Source organism: Bombina bombina, chromosome 2, assembly GCF_027579735.1.
Source record: "Bombina bombina isolate aBomBom1 chromosome 2, aBomBom1.pri, whole genome shotgun sequence".
In the NCBI taxonomy this organism is placed as follows: Eukaryota; Metazoa; Chordata; class Amphibia; order Anura; family Bombinatoridae; genus Bombina; species Bombina bombina.
The window spans coordinates 429109556-429129977 of NC_069500.1; the positions used below are offsets into that span (position 1 = coordinate 429109556).

The following is a 20422-nucleotide window of genomic DNA, read 5'->3' on the forward strand; positions in this document are numbered from 1 at the left end:
AATCAGAATTATGTTTAAGAGACATAATAAAGAAATGGGATAGGACCACCTATACAGACATAGGGAAAGAAAGTATACTAAACTGTATAAAGATAGTAAAGAAATCAACACTGGATATGGGTTTAAGGGAATCGAATTTGAGATTATTACACCATGACTATATCACCCCTACAAGGAGAGCAAAATGGGATAATGAGACTAACCCAGTCTGCATAAAATGTAATAAAAGCATACCGGATATAATACATTATATCTGGCTATGCCCCAAAATTAGACAATTTTGGTACCAGGTAGCAACACTAATATCACAAATAGTTAAAAAATAAAATAATCTTAGAACTAGGGAACATCCTGATTTTAATATACCCAAAGAAATCAAAAAAGAGGAAATATGATTATATTATTGTCAAGAAAGCTGATATTTAAATTTAGGATTGAAAAAAGAAAAAAAAACTACGATTAGACATCTAAAGGAAATAATAATACAACAGATTAATATAGAAAGAGCAGACACCTTGGCTGACGTAGACAACAGAATTGAAATATTCTTCGAAAAATGGTCTCTATATATAAAAAGTCAATCTATAGAATTCCAAAGGAAAACTCTAAAACCTTTTGAAAATACGGAATATTTCTTGGAAGCTCAAATTAGAGGAGAATGGAGCTTAATAGCACATTGATCGGAGGGGGGGGGGAGAGGTAGGAATCCGCTTTTATAATTTATTTATTTTTCCACTCTTCTCTCCACTCACCTATGTACTCTCATCTCCATATAGAAATCAATAGGGCCAAAGAAAGACTGCCTATCAGAACTTAAAGGATGTATTTAAGAACTTATAAAATATAAATTGATTTGATAAAGGAAGGAATCTTTAGAAACTATAACTTAAATGAAAATGTAAACAAAAAACGAGGATGTTTCTAGAATACATTGTGGATACTAGTTAAAGAACTGTAATTTTTTTTTTCTTCATTCTCTCATGTCAATGTTGTAATATTTCCTTTGGTTTTTTTTTTTTAATAATTACTAATAAAATTAAAAAAAAATTAAAAAAAAATGGAAAGGTCAGAAGGCTTCTGCCATTTCTTTGGCATCTTGGTTAAAGCTTTTGATTCATCATGCTTATTTGGAGTCGGGTTAATCCCCGCCTCAGAGGATTACGGCTCATTCTACTAGGTCAGTTTCTACTTCCTGGGCTTTTAAGAATGAAGCTTCTGTTGATCAGATTTGCAAAGCAACGACTTGGTCTTCTTTGCATACTTTTACTAAATTCTACCATTTTGATGTTTTCTCTTCTTTAGAAGCAGTTTTTGGTAGAATAGTTCTTCAGGCAGCTGTTTCAGTGTGATTCTTCTGCTTATAATTTCAGTTTTTTTCATTATAAAAATTGAAACCTTTGATTTGGGTTGTAGATTAATTTTTCAGCGGAATTGGCTGTCTTTATTTTATCCCTCCCTCTCTAGTGACTCTTGCGTGGAAGTTTCACATCTTGGGTATCTGCTATCCCATACGTCACTAGCTCATGTACTCTTGCTAATTACATGAAAGAAAACATAATTTATGTAAGAACTTACCTGATAAATTCATTTCTTTCATATTAGCAAGAGTCCATGAGGCCCACCCTTTTTGTGGTGGTTATGATTTTTTTTTGTATAAAGCACAATTATTCCAATTCCTTATTTTTTATGCTTTCGCTCCTTTCTTATCACCCCACTTCTTGGCTATTCGTTAAACTGAATTGTGGGTGTGGTGAGGGGTGTATTTATAGGCATTTTAAGGTTTGGGAAACTTTGCCCCTCCTGGTAGGAATGTATATCCCATACGTCACTAGCTCATGGACTCTTGCTAATATGAAAGAAATTAATTTATCAGGTAAGTTCTTACATAAATTATGTTTTTCAACTTTGGAAGGAAAATGAAATAGCGCAATTAAAGCATATTCTGTATCAGTCGTGAAAGATTAAAACTTTTGCTTGTTTAAAAGAATATAGGCTGTCTAGAAATATTTTCCTATTTACAAATCAAGAATCATGATAAAGAATAAGGTTTATACAGAATACAATAAAATAAATAATAATATTATGGGTTGGCAAAAAGGTAATAGGAAACCTCAGGTAATTTATAGATTATTAATAGAAAAAGATTCTAACACAATATTCAAAACCTTGAGCTTTCAGTAGTCAAAATTGGTAAACAAGGAAATAAAAAATGTAGAATTCAAAACACTTTTAAAGGGACATTCCAGTCAAAATTTAAATGTTCATAGATGTATTACATCTTTGAATAGAAACATATTTGCAATATACATGTATTGGCAAAAATGCTTCTAGTTAAAGATATCACTGTTTTAGTGTTAATATTTTTTTTCTGCACGTGCATGTGAAGCATAGCTAGATATTGTCACTGCACACACATTTTAAATAATGCAGCTGCTCAGATAATAAGTGGGGCTGGTATCATGTCAGTCATTACCAGATGGTAAAAGCACCTTAGGCTCTCTGAGCAAGTGCTGTGTTCGAAATGCTGGTGCACGGTGCATACTTAAATACATTTTTGAAACAGCTATAGCTTTTATTAGAAGCATTTTTGATAATGCATGTAAATTACAAAATTGCTTCTGTTCCATACCCAAATGCACCCATGTGGTTTCCAATTTTGGCTGGAATATCCCTTTAATGCTATACTGAATATTTTCTATATCAGCAGAACTATGTGACTCACATTTAAAATTGTTACATGCAGCCTATAATAACCGGATATATTCAAGAGATGATATAAAATTGAAGAGAAACAATGTTATAAATGTCATGACAGTCCAAATATAGTTCACTGTGTGGGTTTTTCCGAACATCCAAACATTTTGGCTGAAAATATCATATTGGATGAATAATATACTTAAAATAGACTCACACTTTCTCATATATTATTATTATTAGAAATACCAAAAGAAAATAATATGCATAAAATAATTTTCAAATATGGGATATTAAAATTTTTTTTTAGAATGTCATGATACACACTTGCTGATAGAATCATGATACACACTTGCTGATATGCTGATAGAATCATGATACACACTTGTTGATAGAATCATGATACACACTTGCTGATAGAATCATGATACACACTTGCTGATAGAATCATGATACACACTTGCTGATAGAATCATGATACACACTTGCTGATAGAATCATGATACACACTTGCTGATAGAATCATGATACACACTTGTTGATAGAATCATGATACACACTTGCTGATAGAATCATGATACACACTTGCTGATAGAATCATGATACACACTTGCTGATAGAATCATTATACACACTTGTTGATAGAATCATGATACACACTTGCTGATAGAATCATGATACACACTTGCTGATAGAATCATGATACACACTTGCTGATATGCTGATAGAATCATGATACACACTTGCTGATAGAATCATGATACACACTTGCTGATAGAATCATGATACACACTTGCTGATAGAATCATGATACACACTTGCTGATAGAATCATGATACACACTTGCTGAGAGAATCATGATACACACTTGCTGAGAGAATCATGATACACACTTGCTGAGAAAATCATGATACACACTTGGCTCTAGTAACCAGAACAAGAAAAAAACATTTTGGGCAAATGGCTATGCTTTATGTATAATCTACCCCCAAAAAGTAAAAAACAAATATTGGACTCATTTTAAATTCAAATTATTTAGCATCGGAAGTTTACTTCTAGTATAATACAGCATTGCCATGTACCCAATGGTGGTGAGGTAAATAGAAGATCATAAACATTAGAGTAAGAAGAACAAGAATTCAATTTTGGTCATCAGAAATTTATCTTAAAGGAACATGAAACCCAAAGTTTTTCTTTCATGAACTTTCCAGTTTGCTTTTATTATCAAATTTGCTTAATTTTCTTGGTATCATTCGTTGAAAAAGACTAGCTGAATGCATTGGGTAAGTAAATAACATAAGGCATAAATGTGCGGCCACCAATCAGCAGCTACTGAGTGTACCTAAGAATCCTTTTCAACAAAGGATATCAAAAGAACAAAACAAGTAAGATAATAGAAGTGATTTGTAAAGTTGTTTTAAATTACATGCTCTATCCGAATAACAGAATTTATGTTTACCTGATAAATTTCTTTCTCCAACGGTGTGTCCGGTCCACGGCGTCATCCTTACTTGTGGGATATTCTCTTCCCCAACAGGAAATGGCAAAGAGCCCAGCAAAGCTGGTCACATGATCCCTCCTAGGCTCCGCCTACCCCAGTCATTCGACCGACGTTAAGGAGGAATAATAGCATAGGAGAAACCATATGGTACCGTGGTGACTGTAGTTAAAGAAAATAAATTATCAGACCTGATTAAAAAACCAGGGCGGGCCGTGGACCGGACACACCGTTGGAGAAAGAAATTTATCAGGTAAACATAAATTCTGTTTTCTCCAACATAGGTGTGTCCGGTCCACGGCGTCATCCTTACTTGTGGGAACCAATACCAAAGCTTTAGGACACGGATGAAGGGAGGGAGCAAATCAGGTCACCTAAATGGAAGGCACCACGGCTTGCAAAACCTTTCTCCCAAAAATAGCCTCAGAAGAAGCAAAAGTATCAAACTTGTTAGAAACAACCTTTGGAAGAAAACCAGGTTTAGTACGTAAAACCACCTTATCTGCATGGAACACCAGATAAGGAGGAGAACACTGCAGAGCAGATAATTCTGAAACTCTTCTAGCAGAAGAAATTGCAACTAAAAACAAAACTTTCCAAGATAATAACTTAATATCAACGGAATGTAAGGGTTCAAACGGAACCCCCTGAAGAACTGAAAGAACTAAATTGAGACTCCAAGGAGGAGTCAAAGGTTTGTAAACAGGCTTGATTCTAACCAGAGCCTGAACAAAGGCTTGAACATCTGGCACAGCTGCCAGTTTTTTGTGAAGTAACACCGACAAGGCAGAAATCTGTCCCTTCAGGGAACTTGCCGATAATCCTTTTTCCAATCCTTCTTGAAGGAAGGATAGAATCCTAGGAATCTTAACCTTGTCCCAAGGGAATCCTTTAGATTCACACCAACAGATATATTTTTTCCAAATTTTGTGGTAAATCTTTCTAGTTACAGGCTTTCTGGCCTGAACAAGAGTATCGATAACAGAATCTGAGAAACCTCGCTTCGATAAAATCAAGCGTTCAATCTCCAAGCAGTCAGCTGGAGTGAAACCAGATTCGGATGTTCGAACGGACCCTGAACAAGAAGGTCTCGTCTCAAAGGTAGCTTCCAAGGTGGAGCCGATGACATATTCACCAGATCTGCATACCAAGTCCTGCGTGGCCACGCAGGAGCTATCAAGATCACCGACGCCCTCTCCTGATTGATCCTGGCTACCAGCCTGGGGATGAGAGGAAACGGCGGGAACACATAAGCTAGTTTGAAGGTCCAAGGTGCTACTAGTGCATCCACTAGAGCCGCCTTGGGATCCCTGGATCTGGACCCGTAGCAAGGAACTTTGAAGTTCTGACGAGAGGCCATCAGATCCATGTCTGGAATGCCCCATAGTTGAGTGACTTGGGCAAAGATTTCCGGATGGAGTTCCCACTCCCCCGGATGCAATGTCTGACGACTCAGAAAATCCGCTTCCCAATTTTCCACTCCCGGGATGTGGATAGCAGACAGGTGGCAGGAGTGAGACTCCGCCCATAGAATAATCTTGGTCACTTCTTCCATCGCTAGGGAACTCCTTGTTCCCCCCTGATGGTTGATGTACGCAACAGTCGTCATGTTGTCTGATTGAAACCGTATGAACTTGGTCCTCGCTAGCTGAGGCCAAGCCTTGAGAGCATTGAATATCGCTCTCAGTTCCAGAATATTTATCGGTAGAAGAGATTCTTCCCGAGACCAAAGACCCTGAGCTTTCAGGGATCCCCAGACCGCGCCCCAGCCCATCAGACTGGCGTCGGTCGTGACAATGACCCACTCTGGTCTGCGGAATGTCATCCCTCGTGACAGGTTGTCCAGGGACAGCCACCAACGGAGTGAGTCTCTGGTCCTCTGATTTACTTGTATCTTTGGAGACAAGTCTGTATAGTCCCCATTCCACTGACTGAGCATGCACAGTTGTAATGGTCTTAGATGAATGCGCGCAAAAGGAACTATGTCCATTGCCGCTACCATCAACCCGATCACTTCCATGCACTGAGCTACGGAAGGAAGAGGAACGGAATGAAGTATCCGACAAGAGTCCAGAAGTTTTGTCTTTCTGGCCTCTGTTAGAAAAATCCTCATTTCTGAGGAGTCTATAATTGTTCCCAAGAAGGGAACCCTTGTTGACGGGGATAGAGAACTCTTTTCCACGTTCACTTTCCAGCCGTGAGATCTGAGAAAGGCCAGGACGATGTCCGTGTGAGCCTTTGCTCGAGGGAGGGACGACGCTTGAATCAGAATGTCGTCCAGGTAAGGTACTACTGCAATGCCCCTTGGTCTTAGTACCGCTAGAAGGGACCCTAGTACCTTTGTGAAAATCCTTGGAGCAGTGGCTAATCCGAAAGGAAGCGCCACAAACTGGTAATGTTTGTCCAGGAATGCAAACCTTAGGAACCGATGATGTTCCTTGTGGATAGGAATATGTAGATACGCATCCTTTAAATCCACCGTGGTCATGAATTGACCTTCCTGGATGGAAGGAAGGATAGTTCGAATGGTTTCCATCTTGAACGATGGGACCTTGAGAAATTTGTTTAAGATCTTGAGATCTAAGATTGGTCTGAACGTTCCCTCTTTTTTGGGAACTATGAACAGATTGGAGTAGAACCCCATCCCTTGTTCTCTTAATGGAACAGGATGAATCACTCCCATTTTTAACAGGTCTTCTACACAATGTAAGAACGCCTGTCTTTTTATGTGGTCTGAAGACCTGTGGAACCTCCCCCTTGGGGGAAGTCCCTTGAATTCCAGAAGATAACCCTGGGAGACTATTTCTAGCGCCCAAGGATCCAGAACATCTCTTGCCCAAGCCTGAGCGAAGAGAGAGAGTCTGCCCCCCACCAGATCCGGTCCCGGATCGGGGGCCAATATTTCATGCTGTCTTGGTAGCAGTGACAGGTTTCTTGGCCTGCTTTCCCTTGTTCCAGCCTTGCATTGGTCTCCAAGCTGGCTTGGCTTGAGAAGTATTACCCTCTTGCTTAGAGGACGTAGCACTTTGGGCTGGTCCGTTTTTACGAAAGGGACGAAAATTAGGTCTATTTTTTGCCTTGAAAGGCCTATCCTGAGGAAGGGCGTGGCCCTTGCCCCCAGTGATATCAGAGATAATCTCTTTCAAGTCAGGGCCAAACAGCGTTTTCCCCTTGAAAGGAATGTTTAGTAACTTGTTCTTGGAAGACGCATCAGCCGACCAAGATTTCAACCAAAGCGCTCTGCGCGCCACAATAGCAAACCCAGAATTCTTAGCCGCTAACCTAGCCACTTGCAAAGTGGCGTCTAGAGTGAAAGAATTAGCCAATTTGAGAGCATTGATTCTGTCCATAATCTCCTCATAAGGAGGAGAATCACTATCGAGCACCTTAATCAGTTCATCAAACCAGAAATATGCAGCTGTAGTGACAGGGACAATGCATGAAATGGGTTGTAGAAGGTAACCCTGCTGAACAAACATCTTTTTAAGCAAACCTTCTAATTTTTTATCCATAGGATCTTTGAAAGCACAACTATCCTCTATGGGTATAGTGGTGCGTTTGTTTAAAGTAGAAACCGCTCCCTCGACCTTGGGGACTGACTGCCATAAGTCCTTTCTGGGGTCGACCATAGGAAACAATTTTTTAAATATGGGGGGAGGGACGAAAGGAATACCGGGCCTTTCCCATTCTTTATTAACAATGTCCGCCACCCGCTTGGGTATAGGAAAAGCTTCTGGGAGCCCCGGCACCTCTAGGAACTTGTCCATTTTACATAGTTTCTCTGGAATGACCAACTTTTCACAATCATCCAGAGTGGATAATACCTCCTTAAGCAAAATGCGGAGATGTTCCAACTTAAATTTAAATGTAATCACATCAGATTCAGCCTGATGAGAAATGTTCCCTGAATCAGTAATTTCTCCTTCAGACAAAACCTCCCTGGCCCCCTCAGATTGGATTAGGGGCCCTTCAGAGATATTAATATCAGCGTCGTCATGCTCTTCAGTAACTAAAACAGAGCAGCCACGCTTACGCTGAGAAGGGTTCATTTTGGCTAAAATGTTTTTGACAGAATTATCCATTACAGCCGTTAATTGTTGCATAGTAAGGAGTATTGGCGCGCTAGATGTACTAGGGGCCTCCTGAGTGGGCAAGACTCGTGTAGACGAAGGAGGGAATGATGCAGTACCATGCTTACTCCCCTCACTTGAGGAATCATCTTGGGCATCATTGTCATTATCACATAAATCACATTTATTTAAATGAATAGGAATTCTGGCTTCCCCACATTCAGAACACAGTCTATCTGGTAGTTCAGACATGTTAGACAGGCATAAACTTGATAAGAAAGTACAAAAAACGTTTTAAAATAAAACCGTTACTGTCACTTTAAATTTTAAACTGAACACACTTTGTTACTGCAATTGCGAAAAAACATGAAGGAATTGTTCAAAAATCACCAAATTTTCACCACAGTGTCTTAAAGCACTAAAAATATTGCACACCAAATTTGGAAGCTTTAACCCTTAAAATAACGGAACCGGAGCCGTTTTAAGCTTTAACCCCTTTACAGTCCCTGGTATCTGCTTTGCTGAGACCCAACCAAACCCAAAGGGGAATACGATACCAAATGACGCCTTCAGAAAGTCTTTTCTAAGTATCAGAGCTCCTCTCACATGCGACTGCATGCCATGCCTCTCAAAAACAAGTGCGCCACACCGGCGCGAAAATGAGACTCTGCTTATGCTTTGGGAAAGCCCCTAAGAAATAAGGTGTCTAATACAGTGCCTGCCGATATTATTATATCAAAATACCCAGATAAAATGATTCCTCAAGGCTAAATATGTGCTAATAATGAATCGATTTAGCCCAGAAAAGTCTACAGTCTAAATAAGCCCTTGTAAAGCCCTTATTTACGATCGTAATAAATATGGCTTACCGGATCCCATAGGGAAAATGACAGCTTCCAGCATTACATCGTCTTGTTAGAATGTGTCATACCTCAAGCAGCAAGAGACTGCACACTGTTCCCCCAACTGAAGTTAATTGCTCTCAACAGTCCTGTGTGGAACAGCCATGGATTTTAGTTACGGTTGCTAAAATCATTTTCCTCATACAAACAGAAATCTTCATCTCTTTTCTGTTTCTGAGTAAATAGTACATACCAGCACTATTTCAAAATAACAAACTCTTGATTGAATAATAAAAAACTACAGTTAAACACTAAAAAACTCTAAGCCATCTCCGTGGAGATGTTGCCTGTACAACGGCAAAGAGAATGACTGGGGTAGGCGGAGCCTAGGAGGGATCATGTGACCAGCTTTGCTGGGCTCTTTGCCATTTCCTGTTGGGGAAGAGAATATCCCACAAGTAAGGATGACGCCGTGGACCGGACACACCTATGTTGGAGAAAATGTATTTTTTCCAAAGTGAAATAAGATAGAAAGAAAATTTTAATAAATATTTTATGAAGATTGTGTAACATGTATTTATGGATAATATAATAGTATAAAAAGATCAATAATTCAATTGGCAAGATACGGTCTTATGTATAGATTAATTCATTAAGAAGATATACATAAGTATTGCTAAGTTCTTTCGCTATTCTAGATTGACAACTATGTGATACATTTATTTATGTAATATTTAAAATGATTCGATCAAAATGAAATGGAATTTTACAGTAGAATGACATAATAAAAAATGCATAATAAAAAGACATAAAACACTCTATTTTTGTAAATGAGTAGTAGATTATTTTTGTAACATATTTCAAAGTTTCCTTGTCTAATTATTTGCTAGTCATCAGCCAGACTAGTCACTTCATTATGCCACCTGGCTACTTCATAATGCCATCCAGCTACTTCATAATGCCACTCGGCTATATTATTATGCCACTCTTACTTCATTATGCCACCCAGCTACTTCATAATGCCACCCAGCTACTTCATAATGCCACTGGTTACTTCATAATGCCACCTGGCTACTTCATAATGCCTTCCGGCTACTTCAGGCCAGAGTGATGATGCAACCACAATTGTTTTTCTTGGGTTTCCACTACCTCTCAAACATTTTTTTTCTCCATCTTTTTATTGAGAAAAATAAAGTAAACACATATAATTGTTTGCCAGCAGTTATACAGTCCCACAAAATACCAATAATAGACATGAATACATTCCATTGGCATATAAAGGATAATATATGGAAAGAAAAGAAAAAGAAGCGCACCAGGGTACGATTCAAGTGTAAATTTATTAACATAAAACACGCAACTTACAATGTTGCACTTACTGAATTAAAAATAAAATGAGCCTGTAGACTGTGTCTATCTTTGTATGCGCTGGAACAGAAGATGGCAAACAGTTCCTAGTCGCCGGTCTCGGTAGCTGCTAGGCGTCCGGACTGCCCTCTGCACTACCACAAAAACCGTCCACAAAGGAGAACCAGCAACAGTGCCTTTATCCTCGACGCGTTTCCCCCGAACTTCGGTCGGGCTTTTTCAAGAGGTAAATGGATGCTCTTTGAAATTGGCGCCCAGCGGCTATTTAAAAAAGTCCATGCTTGAACAAACACACCCACAGGGGTTTGCCGTGGGTGTGCCATGTATTCTCCATTTGATTGGTGAATGATTCATGATTGACACAAAGCATAGTACTCATCGGATATCATATACATATTGACAATATATATACATATACATAGTTTCATAGTACAAATAAGTCATCATGTTTCTAACGATTACAGACTTTTCAGAAAAAAATAATCCACTATGGTAACATTTGTGGGAAATGCTCGCTATACTATATTATATCTTAGTGATTAGCCACTAGTTTTCCGCTACTTAGCTGCTATTACTGGCGGTGATATTGATAGCGAGAATTTTTTATTACTATTGATAACTTATTCATTTTATGCTCTTGATTATAACCTCACATTAAATTCTAAATTCATATGTGAACGAAGTATCCTATTCGTAAATTTCTTATGGATACTTACTTGCGATATTAGGCTATTATTGATATTAAAAATAAAAGAACATTTAATTTAAAACGAAACATTTTCCTAAAAAACATTTATATTAAATTTATTTAATAGTGTTATAAATATAAAAATAAATTTGAATTATAAAATTATTATGAATTTTTCTAAAAACTACTGGCTTTTACTAAAATTGGTGAATCATTCACCAATCAAATGGAGAATACATGGCACACCCACGGCAAACCCCTGTGGGTGTGTTTGTTCAAGCATGGACTTTTTTAAATAGCCGCTGGGCGCCAATTTCAAAGAGCATCCATTTACCTCTTGAAAAAGCCCGACCGAAGTTCGGGGGAAACGCGTCGAGGATAAAGGCACTGTTGCTGGTTCTCCTTTGTGGACGGTTTGTGGTAGTGCAGAGGGCAGTCCGGACGCCTAGCAGCTACCGAGACCGGCGACTAGGAACTGTTTGCCATCTTCTGTTCCAGCGCATACAAAGATAGACACAGTCTACAGGCTCATTTTATTTTCAATTCAGTAAGTGCAACATTGTAAGTTGCGTGTTTTATGTTAATAAATTTACACTTGAATCGTACCCTGGTGCGCTTCTTTTTCTTTTCTTTCCATATATGAACACGCTACAAGTCAAATAAGGATTTCTTTGACTGATTCGAAGCTGCACCGGGAGAAGACCAGCCCTGCACACGGGGAAAGGTGGCTCTTTGCTAACAGCAAGTTTTTCACTGTCATCAACCATTGGGATTTCTATTAAAGGTACTGCTCCCTATGTATTAGGGTAGTTTGAAATTTGGAAATTGGTTACCCGGACATACTCTATTTTGTTGTTTTTTTATCACCCACGAGTGAACATTGATATTTTCCTTTTGGTGCTAACAGGACCGAAATATACTAGCACTGCAGTTTTTTAATCTCAAGTGTAGAATAGAATTCCTGTGTACTAAATATTCTGTCATTTAAATTTTATACAAGTGAATAGTCCTTTGTAATATTCAATAACACCTAATAGTTGTTCTATCTTACTATAAGAAAGCATATTGTTCATTTAATTATATGGTGGTTTAAGTAGTAACATTTTAATCTGTTTTTACTTTCTCTTAATAATATATATGCTACTACGTAATCCACTGTAGGCACAGATAGTCAAGCGCAATAACATTACTCTTGTTGTTTTGTTTTATATAAAGGATAATAAAGTACCAGTAAAGGTGACACTAGAAAACATAATTTATGCTTACCTGATAAATTCCTTTCTTCTGTTGTGTGATCAGTCCACGGGTCATCATTACTTCTGGGATATTAACTCCTCCCCAACAGGAAATGCAAGAGGATTCACCCAGCAGAGCTGCATATAGCTCCTCCCCTCTACGTCACTCCCAGTCATTCGACCAAGAATCAACGAGAAAGGAGAAACCAAGGGTGAAGTGGTGACTGGAGTATAATTTAAAAGATATTTACCTGCCTTAAAAAACAGGGCGGGCCGTGGACTGATCACACAACAGAAGAAAGGAATTTATCAGGTAAGCATAAATTATGTTTTCTTCTGTTATGTGTGATCAGTCCACGGGTCATCATTACTTCTGGGATACCGATACCAATACCAAAGCAAAAGTACACGGATGACGGGAGGGATAGGCAGGCTCATTATACAGAAGGAACCACTGCCTGAAGAACCTTTCTCCCAAAAATAGCCTCCGAAGAAGCAAAAGTGTCAAATTTGGAAAAAGTATGAAGCGAAGACCAAGTTGCAGCCTTGCAAATCTGTTCAACAGAGGCCTCATTCTTAAAGGCCCAAGTGGAAGCCACAGCTCTAGTAGAATGAGCTGTAATTCTTTCAGGAGGCTGCTGTCCAGCAGTCTCATAGGCTAAACGAATTATGCTACGAAGCCAGAAGGAGAGAGAGGTAGCCGAAGCCTTATGACCTCTCCTCTGACCAGAGTACACGACAAACAGGGAAGACGTTTGTCGAAAATCCTTAGTTGCCTGCAAGTAGAACTTGAGGGCACGAACTACATCCAGATTGTGTAGAAGACGTTCCTTCTTTGAAGAAGGATTCGGGCACAGGGAAGGAACCACGATCTCTTGATTGATGTTCCTGTTAGTGACTACCTTAGGTAAGAACCCAGGTTTAGTACGCAGAACTACCTTATCTGAATGAAAAATCAAATAAGGAGAATCACAATGTAAAGCTGATAACTCAGAGACTCTCCGAGCCGAAGAAATAGCCATTAAAAATAACACTTTCCAAGATAACAACTTTATATCAATGGAATGAAGGGGTTCAAACGGAACTCCTTGAAGAACGTTAAGAACAAGGTTTAAACTCCATGGCGGAGCAACAGATTTAAACACAGGCTTGATTCTAGCTAAAGCCTGACAAAAGGCCTGGACGTCTGGATTTTCTGACAGACGCCTGTGCAACAAGATGGACAGAGCTGAGATCTGTCCCTTTAATGAACTAGCCGATAAACCCTTTTCTAAACCTTCTTATAGAAAGGACAATATCCTAGGAATCCTAACCTTACTCCAGGAGTAACCTTTGGATTCGCACCAGTATAGGTATTTACGCCATATCTTATGGTAAATCCTTCTGGTAACAGGCTTCCTAGCCTGTATCAGGGTATCAATAACCGACTCAGAAAAACCACGTTTTGATAAAATCAAGCGTTCAATTTCCAAGCAGTCAGCTTCAGAGAAGTTAGATTTTGATGTTTGAATGGACCCTGTATCAGAAGGTCCTGTCTTAGAGGTAGAGACCAAGGCGGACAGGATGACATGTCCACTAGATCTGCATACCAAGTCCTGCGTGGCCATGCAGGCGCTATTAGAATCACTGATGCTCTCTCCTGTTTGATTTTGGCAATCAATCGAGGAAGCAGCGGGAAGGGTGGAAACACATAAGCCATCCCGAAGTTCCAAGGTGCTGTCAAAGCATCTATCAGAACCGCTCCCGGATCCCTGGATCTGGACCCGTAGCGAGGAAGTTTGGCGTTCTGGCGAGACGCCATGAGATCTATCTCTGGTTTGCCCCAACGTCGAAGTATTTGGGCAAAGACCTCCGGATGAAGTTCCCACTCCCCCGGATGAAAAGTCTGGCGACTCAAGAAATCCGCCTCCCAGTTCTCCACTCCCGGGATGTGGATTGCTGACAGGTGGCAAGAGTGAGACTCTGCCCAGCGAATTATCTTTGATACTTCCATCATTGCTAGGGAGCTTCTTGTCCCTCCTTGATGGTTGATGTAAGCTACAGTCGTGATGTTGTCCGACTGAAACCTGATGAACCCCCGAGTTTTTAACTGGGGCCAAGCCAGAAGGGCATTGAGAACTGCTCTCAATTCCAGAATGTTTATTGGCAGGAGACTTTCCTCCTGATTCCATTGTCCCTGAGCCTTCAGAGAATTCCAGACAGCGCCCCAACCTAGTAGGCTGGCGTCTGTTGTTACAATTGTCCAGTCCGGCCTGCTGAATGGCATCCCTCTGGACAGATGTGGCCGAGAAAGCCACCATAGAAGAGAGTTTCTGGTCTCTTGATCCAGATTCAGAGTAGGGGACAAGTCTGAGTAATCCCCATTCCACTGACTCAGCATGCACAATTGCAGCGGTCTGAGATGTAGACGTGCAAAGGGTACTATGTCCATTGCTGCTACCATTAAGCCGATCACCTCCATGCATTGAGCTACTGACGGGAGTTGAATGGAATGAAGGACACGGCATGCATTTAGAAGCTTTGTTAATCTGTCTTCTGTCAGATAAATCTTCATTTCTACAGAATCTATAAGAGTCCCCAAGAATGGAACTCTTGTGAGAGGAAAGAGAGAACTCTTCTTTTCGTTCACTTTCCATCCATGCGACCTTAGAAATGCCAGAACTAACTCTGTATGAGACTTGGCAGTTTGAAAGCTTGAAGCTTGTATCAGAATGTCGTCTAGGTACGGAGCTACCGAAATTCCTCGCGGTCTTAGTACCGCCAGAAGGGCACCCAGAACCTTTGTGAAGATTCTTGGAGCCGTAGCCAATCCGAATGGAAGAGCTACAAACTGGTAATGCCTGTCTAAGAAGGCAAACCTTAGATACCGGTAATGATCTTTGTGAATCGGTATGTGAAGGTAAGCATCCTTTAAATCCACTGTGGTCATGTACTGACCCTTTTGGATCATGGGTAAGATTGTCCGAATAGTTTCCATTTTGAACGATGGAACTCTTAAGAATTTGTTTAGGATCTTTAAATCCAAGATTGGCCTGAAAGTTCCCTCTTTTTTGGGAACCACAAACAGGTTTGAGTAAAACCCTTGTCCTTGTTCCGACCGCGGAACCGGATGGATCACTCCCATTAATAACAGATCTTGTACACAGCGTAGAAACGCTTCTTTCTTTATCTGGTTTGTTGACAACCTTGACAGATGAAATCTCCCTCTTGGGGGAGAGAATTTGAAGTCTAGAAGGTATCCCTGAGATATGATCTCTAGCGCCCAGGGATCCTGAACATCTCTTGCCCAAGCCTGGGCGAAGAGAGAGAGTCTGCCCCCCACTAGATCCGGTCCCGGATCGGGGGCCCTCGATTCATGCTGTCTTAGGGGCAGCAGCAGGTTTCCTGGCCTGCTTGCCCTTGTTCCAGGACTGGTTAGGTTTCCAGCCTTGTCTGTAACGAGCAACAGCTCCTTCCTGTTTTGGTGCAGTGGAAGTTGGTGCTGCTCCTGCTTTGAAATTCCGAAAGGGACGAAAATTAGACTGTCTAGCCTTAGCTTTGGCTTTGTCTTGAGGCAGGGCGTGGCCCTTACCTCCTGTAATGTCAGCGATAATTTCTTTCAAACCGGGCCCAAATAAAGTTTGCCCCTTGAAAGGTATATTAAGTAATTTGGACTTAGAAGTTACATCAGCTGACCAGGATTTTAGCCACAGCGCCCTACGTGCCTGAATGGCGAATCCTGAGTTCTTAGCCGTAAGTTTGGTTAAATGTACTACGGCCTCCGAAATGAATGAATTAGCTAGTTTAAGGACTCTAAGCCTGTCCGTAATGTCGTCCAGCGTAGCTGAACTAAGGTTCTCTTCCAGAGACTCAATCCAAAATGCTGCCGCAGCCGTAATCGGCGCGATGCATGCAAGGGGTTGCAATATAAAACCTTGTTGAACAAACATTTTCTTTAGGTAACCCTCTAATTTTTTATCCATTGGATCTGAAAAAGCACAGCTATCCTCCACCGGGATAGTGGTACGCTTAGCTAAAGTAGAAACTGCTCCCTCCACCTTAGGGACCGTTTGCCATAAGTCCCGTGTGGTGGCGTCTATTGGAAACATCTTTCTAAATATTGGAGGGGGTGAGAACGGCACACCGGGTCTATCCCACTCCTTAGTAACAATTTCAGTTAGTCTCTTAGGTATAGGAAAAACGTCAGTACTCGCCGGTACCGCAAAGTATTTATCCAACCTACACAATTTCTCTGGTATTGCAACAGTGTTACAATCATTAAGAGCCGCTAAAACCTCCCCTAGTAATACACGGAGGTTCTCCAATTTAAATTTAAAATTTGAAATATCTGAATCCAATCTGTTTGGATCAGAACCGTCACCCACAGAATGAAGCTCTCCGTCCTCATGCTCTGCAAGCTGTGACGCAGTATCAGACATGGCTCTAGTATTATCAGCGCACTCTGTTCTCACCCCAGAGTGATCACGCTTGCCTCTTAGTTCTGGTAATTTAGCCAAAACTTCAGTCATAACAGTAGCCATATCTTGTAATGTTATCTGTAATGGCCGCCCAGATGTACTAGGCGCCACAATATCACGCACCTCCCGGGCGGGAGATGCAGGTACTGACACGTGAGGCGAGTTAGTCGGCATAACTCTCCCCTCGCTGTTTGGTGAAATTTGTTCAATTTGTACAGATTGGCTTTTATTTAAAGTAGCATCAATACAGTTAGTACATAAATTTCTATTGGGCTCCACCTTGGCATTGGAACAAATGACACAGGTATCTTCCTCTGAATCAGACATGTTTAACACACTAGCAAATAAACTTGCAACTTGGTTACAATCTTATTTAACAAAAACGTACTGTGCCTCAAAGAAGCACTAAACGATTAAATGACAGTTGAAATAATGAACTGAAAAACAGTTATAGCATCAATCCTTGAAAACAACACAACTTTTAGCAAAGGTTTGTTCCCATTAGTAAAGTAACAATAATTAAATTTGAAACATAAAAATTACAGAGCAACGTTTTTAATCACAGTCAATATATAAGTCTCACAGCTCTGCTGAGAGAATCTACCTCCCTCCAAAGAAGTTTGAAGACCCCTGAGTTCTGTTAGAGATGAACCGGATCATGCAGGAAATACAAGAGTAACTGACTGGAAATTTTTGATGCGTAGCAAAGAGCGCCAAAAACGGCCCCTCCCCCTCACACACAGCAGTGAGAGAGAAACGAAACTGTCACAATTAAAACAAGCAACTGCCAAGTGGAAAAATAATGCCCAAACATTTATTCACTCAGTACCTCAGAAAATGCAAACGATTCTACATTCCAGCAAAAACGTTTAACATAATAAATACCTATTAAAAGGTTTAATGTACTTTTTACAGAGTAATTCCAGTGAAGTACCATCCCCAGAATACTGAAGTGTAGAGTATACATACATGTCATTATAACGGTATGGCAGGATTTTCTCATCAATTCCATTCAGAAAATAAAAACTGCTACATACCTCAATGCAGATTCATCTGCCCGCTGTCCCCTGATCTGAAGCTTTTACCTCCCTCAGATGGCCGAGAAACAGCAATATGATCTTAACTACTCCGGTTAAAATCATAGTAAAAACTCTGGTAGATTCTTCTTCAAACTCTGCCAGAGAGGCAATAACACGCTCCGGTGCTATTGTAAAATAACAAACTTTTGATTGAAGTTATAAAAACTAAGTATAATCACCATAGTCCTCTCACACATCCTATCTAGTCGTTGGGTGCAAGAGAATGACTGGGAGTGACGTAGAGGGGAGGAGCTATATGCAGCTCTGCTGGGTGAATCCTCTTGCATTTCCTGTTGGGGAGGAGTTAATATCCCAGAAGTAATGATGACCCGTGGACTGATCACACATAACAGAAGAAATACATTCTATAACTCCATATCTTAATTCTCTCCATATATATTGATATATCAGTTTCTCATCTTTTTTCTTTGAATTAAAATCATATAGATGTTTCCCTTTTTGACCATGTTAACCATGTAATTCATCCTTAGTTTATATGAACTTAAGCAAGCAAAAGCACACAATAGACATTACCTTTCTTGCCATCTCCAGATGTAAACTCATTTGGAAAATGTTCCTGCAAGAAAAACATGCATCATATATGTATGAAAGATGTAGGACTTTCAATGAAGAGGCAGAGGCTAGGTGATGCGAGACTGAAGTGATAAAATTGTATTGAGTTACTCACAGATCCAACTCGGTTAATAGCGCAAGTAAAGCAGTGATTGGCGATTGCAGCATTTCTTGCCTCAATTGGCCACAGTGCCTCACTGCAAAAGACAGACAACGTTTAAAAATGATTAAAGTTATCAACAAGCCAAACACTTTTGACCGTAAAAACCCTCAAATAAATTAACACCTACTTTAGGGTTATATTTACTAAATATGCAGTGGTCTAAATCAATGTTCTTGCCCAGCCACAGTCTGATTACCTTAGTTCACCTATAGTGGCAGAAGGATTGAATATAATCTCTGCCCCATTGACGCTGTACATGAACCAGTTAAGAGGGTGATGCCGTCCATAGCAGATGTTCACAGCAATTCTCCCGTATGCTGTCTGAAACACGCGGTGCCCAGTGTTTCCTTCCATGTAATAGCTGGACTGCAGCACACACACGATAAAAGACAAATAAATTATTCAGTAGGGCCTAGTGCCTCAGAATGTATGCATGTAAAAAGACAATTTGATAAATTACTCATAAGTTTCTTTTTGCAATAACATTTTATGTAATTATTTTTTTAATCAACCTTATAGACATCTATATTTACATTAACAGTCATTTTTGACTTGCTAAATATTTTAAATTGATAGTTATTACTTACAAAAATTATGATGGAAGCCTGCAAAAAAATGTTTTTTATAAAACTGCATGTTCTTTAACAATAAAGTTCATGGTACAACAATATTTTGTGAGACCTCTAGTTGCTAGGTTTATCGAACTGTTTTTTTTCTTTTGAACATCCTGAATATATTTTTCTAGATTTGTGCGAAACCCGTGTTTTTGTTTTTTTTATACACAAGTCTGAGAAATCCAAGTACTTCACTAATGTAATAGAAATATAAAATCCCGTTAATTGTCAGTATAAGCAATATTACAGGTGCATCACTAAAATCCTATCTAGATTATAAGGACATTCTAATGTAATATTTCCCTGAGTGGGACAGTGATGGTGAAAAGCAGCTAAGTGCGTATGGCGCTCATGTATGGCCCATAAGCTGTGTCCTCCACAGTTACTGCAACACTCTGCCATCTTGAGGTTCAAGCTTAACTGTGTTTAACACCTTTCATACGAACATTATGGGCTTAATGTACTTTGAAGCCCTTGCGGGATAGGTTCACGTATACAAGCCTGCTTTCCAAAGAAAAAGAAGCAGCAGTCACCCCCTAAAGTGGCGGAGATAAAAGACCCCACACGTTTGTGCAATGGTATATATCCAGGCAGCAAAGGTTGGCGGCGAGGTCCCCAAGTGAATATGCTGAGCATTATCGTCTCCAGACTCCCAGATTTGTGTCTCCAAATAAGGCAAGTGGTGGGTGGATGTTGGCTATTGAAAAACTGCAGCAAACAAGGTGTTAATATGTTTAAGAAAGGTTTAGACTTGACTGATATGTTATTCTATATCACAACAGAAATGTCTTTAAACACATAGGTTTATTTTCCAGTGTAGTGGGATACTGTTTAAACTAATTGTAACATAAAACATTTCCATAGACTTTAACGGAGATACCCAGTTACACGGTTTAGAACAGCAATGGAAACTAGGCCATAACAAATATTTGTGCAATACTAACAAACCAGAGCATATTAATATTACATTACAATGTCTATACTTGTGCAACTAGGGGAGTCAAAGAAAGAAATGAGCAAGTTGGGATTCTTATTTACATTGAGCACTTCTGAGACAATCAGCATGGGAATCCTCTTGCATCTCTCATGCTTAATCATGCCAACACAAAGATTCATTTTACACTATTGGTTAAGCAGTTCC

At 39.8% G+C, this 20422-nt stretch overlaps 1 protein-coding gene across 1 annotated transcript in view; it reads right to left on the minus strand.

Annotated features, from left to right (window-relative positions):
* UPB1 (beta-ureidopropionase 1) overlaps positions 1-20422 on the minus strand; it is a 74485-nt gene that overhangs the window by 34192 nt on the left and 19871 nt on the right. Inside the window, exons 6-8 of the mRNA XM_053701989.1 lie at positions 18864-19033; positions 18620-18701; positions 18466-18508 (exon numbers count right to left, since the gene is read on the minus strand). Coding sequence (XP_053557964.1) covers positions 18466-18508; positions 18620-18701; positions 18864-19033 — 295 coding nt within the window. The remainder of the gene's footprint in view (positions 1-18465; positions 18509-18619; positions 18702-18863; positions 19034-20422) is intronic.